Source organism: Pelodiscus sinensis, chromosome 6, assembly GCF_052426305.1.
Source record: "Pelodiscus sinensis isolate ZL-2025 chromosome 6, ASM5242630v1, whole genome shotgun sequence".
Classification (NCBI taxonomy): domain Eukaryota; kingdom Metazoa; phylum Chordata; order Testudines; family Trionychidae; genus Pelodiscus; species Pelodiscus sinensis.
In genome coordinates, this window is record NC_143057.1 from 22,086,861 (window position 1) to 22,104,743 (window position 17,883).

Sequence of the window (17,883 nt, forward strand, 5' to 3'; positions counted from 1 at the left end):
GCTCTGCTGAGGGAATCCACTGTTGCATTTAGGATACCAGGGAGAAGGCACGCACTTATGGAGATGTCATTGGCGAGGCACCAGTTCCAGAGTGTTATGGCTTCCTTGCAAAGAGCCTGTGATTGTGCCCATTCCTGCCTGATTATATAAAACATACAGGCCGTATTGTTCATATATATTCTGACATGGGTTCCAGTAATGTGGGGAAGGAAATGCTGGCATGCCAGCCATACAGCTCTGAGTTCAAGGACATTGATGTGTAAGTCCTCTCTGCTGTGGCCCATAGGCCCTGGGTTGTGAGTCCTTTCATGTGCGCTCCTCACTCAGTGAGAGGCGCATCTGTGGTGATAATCACTGTGGGTTCTGGATTTTGAAAAGGTATTCCCCTGCAAAGATTGTATGGTTTTGTCCACCATTGTAGTGATCTCTTTACCACGTGTGGGTGTGACAGTGTTTTGGTCATTGGGTGGATGTTGGGTTTGTAGTTGAGTCTTATCCAACCCTGAATACACCTCATAAATAGGTATGCGTTAGGGACCACAGGGTTGCACAACGCTATATGACCGAGAAGTTGTAGACAGTTGTGGACTGTGACAAGTGGCATTACACGGAGCGAATGCGCTAGTTGGCTGATCCTGAGGAACCTGTTGGAAGGTAGGGAGGCCATGGCTGTGGTGTAATCAAGATGGGCCCCAGTGAATTGTATGGCCTGAGTGGGTGTGAGCATTTTTTGCTCTTGTTTATCAGAAGTCCTAGTGACTGGAAACAAAGTTGGACCAGGTGAGTATAGAAGTAGGAGTCGTGTCTGGTTCTTGCCCTAACGAGGCAATTGTCGAGGTATGTATAAATGGTGACACCACAGTTCCTGAGGTGGGCCGTAACCACTGCTGGCACCTTGGAAAAAACCCTTGGTGTCGTGGAGAGTCTGAAGGGTAGTACAATATATTGGTAGTATTGCGAACCCAGAGTAAAATGGAGAAAACATCTATGAGCAGGACACATGAAAATATGAGTCTTGTAGGTCGAGAGACAAAAACCAGTCGCCAAGCTCCAGAGCAGAGACAATGGTGGCTAATGTGACCATTTTGAATTTTTGTATTTTGACAAATTTATTTAGCGCCCTTAAGTCGAGAATTGGGTGCCAGCTGCCATTTTTTTCTGGATGAGGAAGTAATGACAGTAGAGGCCAATCCTGTGAAACTCTGGCGGGACTGGTTCTTTGTCTCCTAATTGTAGCAGGTGAGCCACCTCTTGCTGCAGTATGATCTCGTGAAAGTGATCTCTGAAGACGGACAGAGTGGATGGGTGGGGAGGGGAAAGAGAGAGGAAAGGGACAGTGTATCCACAAGAGAATGTCTGTATCACCTACTTGTCAGGTGTGATGGTGTGCCATCTGTGAAAAAATGGTTGCAGGCAATAAGTGAAGGGTTTGGTAGTATTTGCGAGCTCTGGAGGAGGAAGTATGGTTTTTGGTCTCTCAACAAATAGCTCAAATTTGCTTATTTGGTTGGGATGGGTGGTTGGAGTTATTAGTATTAGTTTGGGGTCATCAATGCTGTTGTCTACTATGGCCACATTGCTGTTATGGAGGGTGGTCTTGCCTTTAGTAGTGGTATGTAGGTCTTAGCCTCTGGTATGACTGATACCTGTACCATCTTCTGTTTCATTTCCCCCACTCCCTGTTTGAGAGGACTGGGACAGGAGAAAGAGAGCTTTTTGCTGTGTGCTTCATTTTGTGTGTTCTCTTCTTATTTTGTTGAGGCCATGGGTTCCACAATTGCCATGGGGAGGGCGGGGGGAGGGCCTTGGTGGTGGCATCCATGGATATGGTACCCAGGGAGCCATTGCTGCTCTGGTGAAGTCAGGCTGGCCGGAATTAAATGACAATCCCAATGCCTCTGTATGTGGGATAGCTGCAGTGAGAAAACCACTAAGTTGTCATTCCCCTCAGTTGATAGGGGGGAGGGTGATGCTGTGTAATTGGATAGTGGTGAGTAAGGTTGTTTGTCATCACGCAAAAAAAGAGAATTTAGAATAGAGGAGATTGCCAGGTCTCTGTGCTCCCTATAGCTAATGGTAGGAGTGTGAGGCACCAAAAGGTTGCTATAGAAGATGATACAACCTGTGGCACCAGAAAAGCAGAGCACACATCGTGAGGAGGGAGGCGGTGCCAAGCAGCTGCCCTGTCAGCTGCTGCGGTGCCATGAAAACCGCTTGGAGTACCACTGTACTCGGCAAGGTATTAGTAAGTGCCATGCTTGGTGCCAAGCTTTGTGAGGCAGGCACGGTGTGGCCTGTCACCTCTAGTTGGGTGCCCTGTGTGGCACTTTTATGATGAAGTCGGGGCTTCCCTTGCAACAAACCCCGTTGCCAGCTTTGTCCACATATTCATTCTGCTGATACCATTATTGGACCTAACCAAGTGAGTTATAAGATCAAGAACACATATTCCTGCGCATCCAGAAATATAATCTATGCTATCATGTGCCGAAAGTGTCCGTCTGCTATGTACAGTGGACAAACATCTCAGACACTTCGCCAAAGAATTAATGCCCACAAAACAGATATCAGACAAGATCACAAAGAAAAAACAGTTTCTTGCCATTTTAACCAGAAAGGACACTCTCTCAATGACTTAACCACCTGCATTCTGCTACAAAGACCTTTTACATCTGCACTTGAACGGGAATCCTCTGAACTGTCATTCATGTTAAAATTCGACACTCTCCGAGAAGGAATGAACAAACACTCAAACTATCTTACCCATTACCAAGATAGCTTCCCCAATTATCACCTCTAATACCATTAGCTCACAAACATCCCACTCTCCCCACCTCTAATATCAATTCACAGACACTTACCTTCCTTCCTTCCCCCCCCCTGCATCTCCCTCCGGTTCTGCAATGTGATTTGTCCTTTTCATATGTGTTCATTTTTTTAATTGTATCCTTTGGTATATATGGTTGTGACTATTTTCTTCCACTATTTGATCTGAGGAAGTGGGTCTGGCCCACGAAAGCTCATCATCTAATAAACCATCTTGTTATTCTTTAAAGTGCTACATTGTCCTGCATTTTGCTGATACTTTGAGAGATGAACTAGAAAATCTTATCAATTCCAGGGTAATCTGTTTGTGATATTCCTTTTCCACGTGGCCAAGAGGAAGCACCACCTGTTTCCTTAAAGAGAAATGCCTGAGCTACTCCATAATAGAACACATTGGCTCTGCATACCTGACGTATGAAGGGAGTACCAGCAGTCCCAAAGTAAATGCCAAGTATAGGTTGGTACGAAGAGGCTCTAGATCTCTTGCCTCTGCTATAATTTTTTGGCCAGTCTTTTTGATGTTTACCTTTTCGTAACATTGTGAAAGTGGGGTCCACCTAAATCCCTATCAAACCCAATTTAAGTTATTTGTAAAGTTTGCCCAATTTTTAGCACATGAAGGGCTTTTCAAACAAAGAAAATTCCTTTTTTCTCTCTTCCCCTTTGTAAGAAAGAATCAGAACAAACAAAAAGAGAGGCAAAGGTGGCAGTTTTTCTGGGGTCAGTCCTCTAGGGTGTGGCTCAGCACCTGGTCTATAATATTTAATTAGGCCTATGTCTGGACTCTCTTCTTGGGGCACCTTGCTTAATAGCTGGCCCATGCACTTTCCAGGATGGTGAGGCCTGCAACTGTTTCCCACTTATTTTACCTATCTCTGGTCAGCAATCTTTGAGGTGCAGCAGTGTTCTTCCTGTACACTGTTCCTCCTTGTGGCAGGATTTCCCTTTTTAAGCTTCCCACCCCAGTCAGAGCAAAGCTTATAGTTATACCTTGTTAAGACTGAATGAGCACACAAGAGACTGTTAGTTAATGCTCTCACCTCTCATAAGCACATCCTATCTGCTGAATGCAATCCTGTATTCTTTCCTTTCTCTGTTCCCAGTGCCATTTCTTGGCTGTTGCCCTCATCAGGCGGATCTTCAGCAGTTCATCCATCAGGCTAAGTCACTCAGTTAATAGGTAAGGACGAACCCCTTCCTAGGTAAAAGGTCCAACAGGGCCTGTCTCTGTGTCCTTGTAAATATCTGTAGCTCTATCTTTGGGCTCCCCATTCTTCCCTGGATCTCACAAGGTCATTTCTCAATATTCAAGACATGTTGCAAGGCTTATTTTTCCCCTACACTTTAGACAAGGTAATGATTTGAGAGTTATAGAGTGACTGGCTAAGAAGGAATTGTTTTGTCCTCTTACATTTGGTAGCTGTTATTGCGGGACATTTTTTATATTCAAATTTGGATGTTATTATTGTATCTTAAATTTTACGACAATACTTAGGATTTTGACTATGCTTAACAGTGATCCAAAAAAATAGCTTCAACTTTTTATGGCTCGTCAGTATTAACAAAATTATTTTGTCCGACATTTGCAATTTTCCTTCCTCTTTACTGATTTAAAAAATTCATTTGCAACAGCCTGAATGGTTTATGCTCAAGTATGTTATTGATATGTTTTATCTTTTATTTAAGCTACTAAATATTACAACTCAATATTAATGCTACATAATACACAATACACAAACAGTACTATATTTACATCTTGTGCATTCTCTCACAAATATAAGCTAATATGCATTTAGCCTTCCAGTTTATTTGAAAAAAGTGAGCTATTCCAGGAAATATAGTAAGCAAAAAACACACATAAAAAGACAAGTGTCAAAATATGGAAATCTCTCAAAACCATTCCAAAATAGAATTTCACACAATATGATAAAACCAACACAGTCTATTTTACCAAAAAAAGACCAGAAGAAAAAAAAAGATGAGTTTTGCACATTGACCTGAAGGTTAATAAATTCAGGCTTTGGCAGACCATTATGGGAAGCAGGAAACAGAACTGACAACCATGCTCAACACCTTACCCATTTAAACCAAAGGATTATTAGTACAAGCACCTCATCTATTGTATTATTGTATGAAGAAGGGATCTCTTCTCAGACACCTAGAACCTAAACTTAAATTTAGAGCACAGTGATCTAAAATATCTATTTTAACACATTAGAAAGCAGAAAAAATACTTACTAGACATAAATTATAATTATAATCTTCATGTACTTACTTAAAACATACCAACCTGTTCAAGTTCTTGTATTTTACTGTCTTTGATTTGCAAAATTTCTAATACTTTCCTGTCCTTGACTTCAGCCTTCTGCTTTTCTCTAGAAACAAAAAATAGACAGTTTATTAGTCATAATTTGCAGTTAATCCTTTGAATTTTTCATATCCTGATAATGAATGTCATTTTAAAGCACAGAAAATTAAATTATCTAAGGCTGACAGCCCTTGCAGAATTAATCAGGTAGCATATGGCAAGTGACAGCAAATTACATTGGCAAACAGCTAAGACAACTTTATTCTGAAGAAGCAGGAGGACCAGGACTCGAAAATCATAAAAGAAAGCCCAAAATAATCTACAATATTACTTCCAAACGACATGAGGTCTATTCAACTATATAATGAGCAAACTCTTTTTTCCTTTTACCTTTGTCTGATTTCACACTCAACTTGATGGCCTTTTTATGTTTGTGTGTAACACAATAACTTTTGAATGCTGTATCCAATCAATATCAACATTTCAGGTAATGGTGTAGTCATCAGTTGGCAGGACCCTATTGATTTTGGTGAAAATCAGAAAACTGGATGTACAGAAATTGTGGCATCTTATTAGCAAACCCGTCAGCTGTAATCAGGTCTGCAACTGTCTATATATTAACAAACTGGTTGATGGAGCCATTAAGCTCTTCTATCATACCAACATCACTTCCTTTCATGTCAACTGACTTTGAAATGTTAACACTCTGAAAAACACTATGCATGCTCAAAAGCTTGCCTCTCTTAGCAGCAGAAGTTGGTCAAATAAAATAAATTATTTTACCCACCTTATCTCTCTAATATCCTGGAAGCAATACAGATACAGTAACACAGCATACAACACTCTCTGACTTATATCCCAAACAGAAAAGCAATAAAAAAGGAGAAGGGCAAATGGGGGAGCATACAGAGCCCAACCACAGTGGAGAGATTTGAGAACCCTGGAATCAGGGGAGAGGAGCACAGTGTGTAGGTATGGGGAAACAAAGAGCCCTGGCATGATGAGGAATGTGTCTGTAGTACAGTGCTCAACAACCAGTAGATCGGGATCTACCAGTAGATCTTGGAACCTCTGACAGGTGATCCTGACTGGTTTGGCCTGGAAGCTATCAAGCGCTAGCACTTCAGTTGCCCCGCCACCCACTGTTATGCTGCTCCTGCCCTCTGCCTTAGAGCTGCCCCCTTGGGAGCCTCCTGCTTGCTGTGCAGGTGTGGGAGGTGGAAGGGGGGCACTGATGTCCAGGTTTCCCTCCTTCCCCTACTTCTGTACCTTATCTCCTCACAGAGAAAAGGGGATGGAGGGAGCATGGCAATGCAAATCTCTGTCCCTCTCACACACTGTGTGTATCTCTGTCATTCTCACAAACACACGCTGTCCTTCACTCTCATCTCCTGATCCAACACATACGTGTATGGGTAGTTATTTGCGAAGTGTGTTATTTTTGGTTTTTGACTGCTCTGTGCACTTCATAATTTTCATTTCTCTCTTACACTTACATTTAATTCTTTCAGTAGTGAGTTCTAAAATGCCTAACCTGTTGTGGCTGGAGAAATTATCCCTTTGGTAACTGCTGCTCCTGGAAGTAGCTGACATGTCCCTGCAGACCCTGAGAGAGGCAGAGCAGGGGGTCTCCACATGCTGTCCTTGCCTGCAGATACCACTCCTGCAGCTCCCATCGAACAATAATGGGGAACCGTGGCCAGTAAAGCTGTGGGCTCAGTGCCTGTAGATGAGGGGCAGCACATGGCTTTCAAGAGTGGTGCAGGACCACGGCAGGAGTAAGGCAGCCTTAACTCCACTGCTCCACCACCTGGAAGTTGTGTCAGTTAAATGGTACCCAGACAGAGACTGCTTCCTGAAACCTTGTCCCAGCCCCGAACTTTCTCCTACACCAAATCTCCTGCCCCAGACATGAGTCCCCCTGTACCCAAACTCCTTCCCAAGAGTTTGACCCTAAAACCCTCCTGGACCCCAATCCCACACCTGGGCTAAGCCCAAAGCCCCTCCTACACTCCAAGCTCCTTGGCCCAAGACCAGCGCCTGCAACCCAACCCCCTACCCTAGCCCGGTGAGAGTGAGTGAGGATGGGGGATGAAGGAAGATGGAGTGAGAAGGAGCAAGGCCTCAAAGAAGGGGTGGGAAGGAAGTGGGGCAAGAGTTTTTGAATCTGAGGTAGATCTTATACTGCACATAAACTGAAAAAGTGATCTTGTGGTTAAAAAGGTTGGAGACCTCTATTCTATGGAGTCCCTGAAATAGAGGGTGTGGGAGATAGGTATACAAGGCTGCTTATGGGAGGTAAGGGAGGAATACAAGGAACCCCTCATGCATGCAATGAACTTGGCCTATAATAGCAGTGAATTGTGCAGCCCTCCCTAGTTCCATATTGGGGAACTAAAAAGAGGATAGCATTCATTGTGACACAAGCCTATTTTTCCTTAGCACCCACAAGCATTATATTCTAAGGCTGTCAACAACTGGAAGTTTTTGGATCAAAAAGTATTGCCCCGTAATGCTTTCAAAACATAATGCCATCTCAAAGTCTCAGGAGTGCTAAAACTTCTTATTCTGATTGTGGATTTAACTCTATACATTGGGAAATTTTTTACACTGAGTAAGCATCTTTGAAAACCCCAAATAAAAGCTTATCATTGTGAGCAACTTTCTTTTATCTCAGCACAAAAAGTTGTACGCTAGATGGTTATTTTGGTGAGAAAAAAGGATTATAAGATCGCAGACCTATTTGTTCTGTTTCAGAGCCATACTTAATAGCAGAGTATTATATACTTTATTGGCTTTCTAGAATAAAAATTTTAAAAAAATACTAATCAAACAATAGCATGAAAACTTTGTTTTTTGAGCTTATTCAGTTCAGAAATAGGTATGAGTTACACCATGCAGAAACTCTGAAGTTCCTCTCTTGGTCACCCAGTGATGTAAGTGCTTGACTACTTATATATTGCTTGTTGATTTAGACCAATGCAGCCCACTGGGGTTCCACTTGCAGCCTGTGCACCTCCTCCCTGCCCTTCTGTCCCCCCAACCCTCCCGACACCTCATATATACTGGGGCACTGGAGCCCCGCACTTACCTACTCCTTCCCTTCATTCCCAGCACCTTCAGAGCACCATGCATCCATTGATTCACACTATATCCCTCCTCCTCCTCCCTCCCAACACTTTTGGAGCACTGTGAATTGGTGCTCTGTGATGAAGGAAGAGTGATAGAAATGTAGCCGTGTTAGTCTGGGGTAGTTGAAGCAAAATGCAGGACAATGTAGCACTTTAAAGACTAACAAGATGGTTTATTAGATGATGAGCTTTCGTGGGCCAGACCCACTTCCTCAGATCAAATAGTGGAAGAAAGTAGTCACAACCATATATACCAAAGGATACAATTAAAAAAATGAACAAATATGAAAAGGACAAATCACATTGCAGAACAGAAGGAGGATGCGGGGGGGTGGGAAGGGGGAGGAAGGAAGGAAGGAAGGAAGAGAAGTGGGGACAGAGCGCTATTGCACAAGAGACGTGGAGAAAGGGGGCAGCAAGGGGAAGTGTGGGCCACAGATGGAAAGTCAGTGGGCTGCAGGCCACAGGTCGCCCACCACTGGATTTCAATCATGCGGCCCAATCATTAGTTCTGGTTTCCCATTGCTTATTTAGACTGTATGCACTTCAAAAAAGACCTTTTCCAGTCCATGTACTATATACATTGGATCTGGCTCTCTTAAGTCCATTGAAGTCAGTGGAAAGTTCTTGCCCAGTGTTAGTATTCAACAAATAAATATAGCAATGTTAAACTATATAGATTAGAAGGCAGAATTAATTATCATATATACAAGCACTTTTAGGAAATTTAATTGCGATTGCCAATCTGGCATATACCATAAATTGAGCTCATTATTGCAGTTATAATCATATTAATAACTAAATGGGGAAAATTCTAGAAAGTGTTCCAGCCTCCTCTTGTCAGCATCTATTTTTTACTAGAGTTGGTCTAAAGCTTATAGTTCTTGCTGAGGAAAAACTTCCATCACAAACACAAAAGAGAAAACTTAACATAGGTCATGTCTACAATAGAAGCAATTTATCAGTACTGCATAGGAATAATTGCATACAATACTGGCAAAGCTAACCTAGCAAAGCTACACCAAGCAGAAAAAACTACCACTATGAGTGGAACACGCAATGTCACTAAAAGCACAGCTTTGCTGTTATAATTGCTTTTACACTAGGTCCTCCAGCCAGCACAGTTGTGGCTGGTCAGGGATCACAACTCTTCACATTCTTGACCAACATCACTGCTGTATTGGCAGATGCCCCTAGTCATGTATAAATCTAGCCATAGGAAAGGTTTACCGCAACCTGGGTACAAAGTAACTGGTCCCTTGCAACCTAAAGTAGTAAGAATGAGATTTCTCAATTCCAGCCCTCTGGTGGGTTTTACTGGTTGCTTAGGAGCACTAGATGGTGAAGTACCGAGTAAAACATTCAGTTTTTCCAAGATTTCTCTGAATATCTAGTAACAAGAGCAAATTATTCAAAAAATTACCAGATGCTTAATGAGAAAAAAAATCTGATGTATCTACCCATTCCAAGGGAGTTATGCACTGGTCTTAAAGAGGTGATAAATAAGAAGAAATATAATAATAGCATAAAAAATAATTAATGATACAGAGAAAGTAGCGCAAAAACTTCTGTTCACCCTCTTGCAACACAAGAGCAAGAGGCGATTCAATTAAATTGAACTGTGCTGATAAAGGGAAATATTTTCCCACAATGCACAATTAGCTAGAAGAACTCAGCAGCTCACCAGGACAGAAAAAAAGAACTGGATATTTAGATATGTACAAACAAGAATATTGATTTTAAAGTGAATACTTTAAAAAAAAAACACACACACAAAAAACCCCTAGGCTGTGTCTACACTGGCATCCCTTCCGGAAAAAGGATGATAATGTAGCACATCGGAATAGCAAAATCCACGGGGGATTTAAATATCCCCCGCGGTATTTGCATTAACATGGCTGCCGCTTTTTTCCGGCTTGGAGATAAGCCGGAGAAAAGCGCCAGTCTAGATGTGATTCTCTGGAAAATAAGCCCTTTTCCAGAGGATCTCTTATTCCTACTTTGAAGGATCCCTACTTACAAACGGGGTGAGGCAACCCCGCACTAGCTGCTTCCCCCCAGCAGACCAGGGAGACGCAAAGCTAGCGCCTCCCCCAGCAGACCAGGGAGATGCGGAGCAGCTTTTCTCAGCAGACACCTCAGCTTGAGAATAAAGGACTGAGGGAAGTGAGGTGTGGGAGAATAAAACTGAGCTCTGGAGAAATGTTTGGCTGGAGTTTCCCCTACAATATGTACCAGTTCCGACTTACATACAAATTCAACTTAAGAACAAACCTACAGTCCCTATCTTGTACATAACCCGGGGACTGCCTGTATAGATACAGCTCACAGAGCAGTTTCACATAGTGCAGCATTGTTTCTGAGCTCAGGAAATCAACATGGGCTGCTGGAAAAGGATCTTACTGCAAATCTGGGATAACCTGAGGTGGTGAGAGAATTTCAGGATGGCAAAGGCAATTTTTTGAAACGTGAAGAATATCTTGGAGCTGCAGTGACAATATCAACATGTGGTCCTATACCCATTGAGAAGTAGGTCACCACTGACATCTGGAAAATAGCCACCCCTGAATGTTCCTTGTCCATAGCCAACCAAATTAGGCATATAGTGATCAGGTGTTGTATTGCAATGGGTCAGGAGGTTATTGGTGACTTTGTAAGAATGAAGTTCTTAAATGATACTATGACAATTGATAAGACCCCCTAATCTCATTCATTTACCCTCAGCATCAGGACTCAGAATTCAAGGAGTTATTTCTGTTTGGTACTCCAGGTGTTGGTTGATCCCCTTAGCAGGGTGTTTTGGAAAAATTCATATTGCTAGAATTTTTCATAAATAGGGTCTATCTTAATGAATAATGAAGTGTTTGCCCCATGGTCACTATGGAATATTAATGTGAAAATGGTTATCCTTGAGAATCCAGCTATCTTCTACTTTTCTTTTTCTGAAACCATTCACAGGCCACTTAGACAGAAAGAAGTATTTAACTACTGGTGGGTTGCTGAATGACAGTGGAGTGGGTATTTTGCCTGTTCAAAAGGAGGATGCTGTGCATGTTGATTAGATAGGAAGCTGCTGAAAAAAAATCTCTCTGTTTAGAGCTGCATGTTGCATTTAGCACAATACTTGTAAGACTAAAGGAAAAAGGCCTACAATGGGTGGGAAGCTGAAATGTAGTAACTTGCTCAAGTTGAGTAGCCAGCAAAGAGTCCACTACAAAATGCAGAGAGGACAATATTGTCACAGTTGCCTATTGCCCTCATTTTGAGTCTTAGGCCTCAAAATGGGCAGCTGCACTTCCAAATGTAGAGTCAATTAAATTTAACAGTGCTGATAAAGGGAAATATTTTCCCACAATGCACAATTAGTGTGAAGAATTCAGGAGCTCACCAGGTCAGGGAAAAAAAAGAACTGAATATTCATATGTATATACAAGAATATAAAGATTTTAAAGTGAATACTAAAAATAGCAGAGAAAGGATATATATTCTTCATGCTTCAGTGTATAAACCAGCCTCTGCACATTGTGAAGCAAAAACACCCAGACTGCATTGACTATCAGTTCATATCAGCTGTAACTGAGAAGAGAACAAATTGCAAACTCTTCCTAAATGACTTTTAAGTTATTATTAAACAGTAATGTATTATTGCAACAGGACATAAACCTTTTATTAAAAAATAATGAAAGAAAACTTTAGAGTGACACACTGCAGTGGACACCAGAACACAACAATGGGGGTGGGTGTTAATTATAGGTTCGTAAAGGCCTTACACCTCTGACTCTTTGTGTTCTTTAGCCTTCTGTTGAGTGTTGGAGTTCGAAGTTAGTAAGGACACTAATTGGCTCAAAAGAGCTGGTCTCCCAAGTGCAATTGTTCTTACTGCTCTGACTGGGAATGGTCTCTGAGAACATGGCTGCAAGAGTGGATCCTCATGTTTCCAGGATCTTGTATTATCAAGGGCTACAGAACATGACTATGTCGTAGTTAAGGGCATTACATTGACTGCTGCCCTAACAGATACACATGCTCCAGCAGACCATTCTGTCTCTCTCTCCAGCAGTTACTTCTATAGTTCATTCTCCTTCCAAACAATGTATTTTGACTTAATTACATTGTGTCTGGCCACTCCACCAATATCTCTACATCTGTTTCTTTTTCTTTCACTAATTTCAAGTTCAGCCTCCATCTCTCCATTGCGATCATAGATTTTGTGAAGTCTTCAGTCAAGTCTAATAACATTTTGTCCTACATTTCCTGTTTTCCCCCTCAAGTTAGCCAGCCACTCAAATGATAAAGACCCCGTTCTTGAGGATCTGGCTGATGGAGGTATAGTGAATGGGGAATAGGAAGAAAAACAAGCAGTTATTCTTCATATTCCAGAGAAGCTAATAGTATTTTTGGAGGAGCTAAAGTGTTGGGTAAGTTAGTAGGAAGCATGTTGGGGCAAGTGGATAGTAATTCCTATCACAGTACATCACCTTTAGGCTGTCCTGGTTTTCAATGACGTGACATTGAGGCAGGTGACTAGGAAGCAAAGAATGGCCTCCCTCAAAAAAGCAAAGGTGAAACCAGCAAGATACACTGTGAAGGTATTTAGCAAGGTGGTCCCTCCAGAAGCACTACAGGAGTGGAAGATAGCTGCATGTTATATTGGAGGAGTTGACCGTGCAGCTAGCCCGCATAACATCTGGACCAAAAATCAAGCAATTTCTCAGCCTTAGATTCTACTTTATTTCCCCTGAAGACATGGTGAAAGTGCACAGAAAAATAGATAGGATTCTGCACTAATTGTCTGAAGCATTTACTGTTCCCTGTCTTTCTCTACGTAAGCTTGTGAAAAAGCCATTAAGAGCTTTACTACCCCTAAGGTAAAGCTCTTTTCCTATAAAAATACGTGTTACAGGGCATCTATATCTCAGCAGGGAGCTATAGTCTTTAGTACTTGTATGGACGTACAATGCCCAAGTCTCCCTCATATAAACTGAGAGCACTAACCAAACTTCCTTTTCCTGTAATCACTGTCTCAATACTTTTGGATTTTGCACAATTTAATGTTTTCATTGTTTAAATATGTTGCAGAGTGGGAGGGGAAGGGATGTCAGGAATTTCTGTTGCACCGTGATGCTGATTGCTATTTTGAGCATGGTGAACAAGGGAATCTGGAGGTGTACAATAAGCAGGCCACATGCAGGAAGGGGAAAAGAAAATAATTAGATGGCAGTTTGATAAAGAAGAACAGTCAGGGCTTTTGTATGAGACAGAAGCTATGTGCCTGGCCATACCAGCTGCCATTCTGAAAATGGGTGGGTGGGTAGGCTGAACAGATAGCATGGTTAGAGAGGGGGCAGAGGCTTGAGACTCAGAAAAATACTTAAATCATGACAGACAAAAATGGTTACTATCCTGGGGCTCCTGGAACACATGCTAGCACAGCAGTATAGCATAATAATACATTGTAAAGATAGATACTTATGTGACCATGTTCCCTCAACAAGATCTACTCTTCAGTCCTGGCCTAGATATATGTCTGGTAATCAGACTCACTTCATACAAGTCTACTGACAGGTCTTGAATCACAAAGGGGATGCTGGCTTTCTGGAGACAGCTCATCATTGGCTTCCTCTTGTTCTTCCTCCAATGGCTATTGATGTTCATTCTTGAGGAGGGTAGCAAAGAAGAGGCAGTAAGTCCGCAATCTTTTTCGGCTCAATAGTACTATAATTCTCAAAATTCTGTCCAGCTCCTCAGGTTTCCACTGTCGAACCTTGCCCAAAATTATTTGGTTTTAAAATATACGTCCTTCTGAACTGTTTGCTTTTTCAAGAAACGGTTGGCTCCTGATTGTGAACTTTGAAGATATCAGCTTAGTAATATCTTCCAAAAGATGTTTATTCTGGTGGCTAGTATTTATGAAACTCTTGTAACATTAGCACAAAGCTGCACCAGAGAGATTTTTATGAATGAAAAGTCTGGGATGAGACAAAATGAAAGAGAGAATGCCGTATTATCACTGTAAAGGAATTGTGTGTGAATATATGCGATTCCAACTGCCAATAAAATACAGTACTTTCCCAAATAAAGTGGCCTTTTGACAAAATTTGCAAGCAATGAGGTTAGTAACACAGATCCACATTTAATTTCTCAAGTGGTATAATTAATTCACCATAGTCGAGGTTTTAGTATTTATTTAGCTCCAAATATAAGGCACATACAATAAACTTAGATAATGCAACCAAAACTGTGTTTTGCTTAGTTATCACAAATTACTAAAGAAGAAAACTACTACAACTTTATCACAGTAATATAAGCATGCAATCAATAGATGTTAGCAGAAGCTTGCAACATAAATTAAACATTTGTATGGAATTTTATCAGCAGCTCCTCCTGGTGGTACAGTATGACTTCCAATACTCATTACAAGTATGCTCCCAAAAGACACACTAGGTAAAACTACTGTATGGTATGGAACTATAGTATCTCTGGATCTGTTGTCACAGTTTAAAAACTAAGGTTTGATTAGAATGACTAAAACAAAACTTGTTGTTTATAAAGGAAACAAGTATAAGTAAACAAATCTTTGCTGGGTTCCAACAATACACTCTTTATAGATTTATAATACATTAAAAAGATTCACAAAAATACAAAAAAATCATGCACTGTCAAGAAGTTGATGATGATCAATGACTGAGACAAACTCCTGTTTAGCTAATTAGAACCACTGATGAGCAATAATGATCTGAGCTAAGAATATTTGCAGACTTCTTTAGGATGAAAAATGGAGTGAAGAGAGGCTGTCAATTTGTACAAGTTTTAAGCTCCAATCACTTTTCCCACGAGTACTACCTATTTAAAATTTTAACATAGCTGTATTTAGCCAGAGTTTATCCACGTTCAGCTTTCACCATCCACCGAAAGCCAAAAATCTGTGAAATGATTCTAAAGCATTAACTCATTTTTATTGTGTTCTGGCCCACACTATATATTATACAACATGACAGTATCATATTTTCTGGGTTTTGGCCCATTTTTAATGAGTTGTCAAAAATGAAATATTAGAGATTATAAGGAAACATTTAACTATGAATGAGGTGTGAAAATAGCAATTGCATTACAGAAGTCCACGGATTTTAAAAAGCAAAGTTCAGTGAAGTTTGTAAAATATTATATTTTATATAATAAACTTGCAAAACAGTAGCAAAAGTAATAGGGAAAAGAGATATTTTTATTCTACCATTGGCCTTTATTTACATCAATCATTCAATTAACCATTCTTCTAAAAAAATTATATAGCTAAACAAAGATGTCATTTTTAACATAAATTTAATTACAGATTTAACTAATAAAAAGGCTGAGGCTCTTTGAAAGCTCTCCATAGCTCCATTTCTCACCTCCTTTCCATTACTTTATGAAACCTTTTTATCAAAGCGCGTTTTTATACTAAAAAAGATCCCCTTTATAATTTCCCCCTAAATATCAAACTCTGAATTGTGTGATCAAGTCATAGTTACATGCTCATTACTATTTATTTGGATATCAAACTGAAAATTATTGAAATGCTTCCCTGAATATATGATTTTAAAAACAACTTAGAAATTGGGGAGGGAGGGAAGGAGAAAAGAAATTTGAAAGGCTGCAATATTTCAAACAGAACCTTGTGCCTTAATGAAACCCACAGCAGGATTAGGGTCCATGCCTAATTTTTCAATTGGAAACTTTACACTGCCACATACTAAGTGAAATAGTTTAAAATAATTTTGATCTCTTAATAAATCCCTAATACTCCTCATTCAGATCCTTGAGTGCAAAATCCAACACCTAACAGCCAACCCAGCTCTTATAATTGGCACATGTGCATGGAATTCCTTTATTTTTAAATACTTAGAGAACTGTACTTCAAACTGCTTTAGAAAATATGGGAAAAAAGATAATACATACTTGGATGATATTCATGCCACAATTTTTAAGGAAATGCCATTTATTTTTATAACCATCATAAAGTCTACTTGAATATTTCTCTACAACATGCAAATTTAAGTATATAAATCTCTTAGCAAAATCAGATTGCAACCAAAACAGGAAAAAGAGAAATAATATGCCAAGAAATGTAATTGTTTTTTCATAGTTTTTTTTTAGATTATCAACTTATGTGTACATTCCTAGTATTATATCTGGTTCTTGTTCTCCTGTCTATTTTACTTCATGTTTCATAATGCAAAAATGTAATTAAATAAACCAATTTTTTCCTTTTACAAGTTCAGTGACTTTGTTCAGGTGATTTATTATGCAGCCTGATTTCAATATATGTACATAGAAGACTCTTCACACTTTTTATATTGAGTAGTGCGTGAAGCATGAAAATTGTGTCATATTTTGCTGTGAATAATTTTGCAAACATTTTTCATCTAGATACACAAATCTCTTACAGTGTTCAAAAATATCAGCACTTCAGAACAGACTGTTTTAACATCTGCACATCACCAGGGTTTCCCCCAAGGATTTTTAAATGATGCCTGCCTGTGCTGAATAAAGTGCTAACTTGCACCTTGCATTTCAAACTGTGTCCTGAGCAGCCATCCAGTTGGTACAACACCAGCTGAATTCCCACAGGCCACTGTTCACTCAGGCTTGACTGCAATTATCATGTCAATATTTTGTGCTCTGATATGCAGATACGCACACATACAAGCTGCATAATACTTTCTTCTCCATGGAATGTTGACTTATGTTCGATGTTCTGAGAATTTTTAATGAAATATGATATTAAACTTCCATTAACTATAGACAATCACAATTATTTGATCTTAGATGAAAAGGTTACATGCACCCTTATACTCTATTATTCTGTACAGTGCGCTGATAACTAGGAAATCTCATTAAAATACAAATTCTAATTTTAAATGCTTTAATAAATGTATACATATGTACACACAGAAAGCAAAAAATGGTAAAAGTCCTTTAAGAGGGAGGAACTGTTATTTCTTTCCTAATCCTTTTGTCACTCACTTCCTGTTTTCACTGTTTATTGCTTATTTACATAACTGTAACATGAGAAGGCCCAGAAAGCCACTTGCATGTGATATATTAGCGCTTCAAACAGTGCAAATGGATGAGCAATTTACATTGGTTTTCATGATTTTATCAATAAACATCAATACAATAATTCCTCATTTAACACTATAGATGCGTTTCTGGAAATGTTCGTGCTAAGCGAAAACGTGCTATCCGGAGTCAATTTTCCCATTAAAAATAATGGAAAAGGTGGGGGTTGCAAAGTCAATTTTTTGTTGGTGCTAGGTCATCAACGTCAACATTAGATATCTAGCAACACAAGATAACTAGCAAAACAAGTCACCGTGTTTTGTTAAAACACAAAGATAAACACGTGAGTGAGCGGAGGAGCGCTGTGACCACATACATTCATCCGCTCATGCATATTACCACTGTTTTCACCAACTTATACTGCCATGTGAAGTAGTCCACAACTTGATTATTTTCGTGTTATTTCAGGGATGGTCGTGTTATTTGAAAAATGTTCCCTAAAAAAAAAAAATGCTATTCTAAAAACGTGTTAAGTGGGCACGTGTTAAATGAGTAATTACTGTATACACTATTTTACAC

General features: G+C 40.0%; 1 protein-coding gene across 2 annotated transcripts in view; it reads right to left on the reverse strand.

The window, feature by feature from the left end:
- Window positions 1-17,883, reverse strand: part of CNTLN (centlein) — a 327,186-nt gene that overhangs the window by 252,132 nt on the left and 57,171 nt on the right. For both annotated transcript variants that reach the window (XM_075931523.2, XM_075931522.2), the window contains exon 3: window positions 5,117-5,201. In XM_075931523.2, coding sequence (XP_075787638.2) covers window positions 5,117-5,201 — 85 coding nt within the window. The remainder of the gene's footprint in view (window positions 1-5,116; window positions 5,202-17,883) is intronic.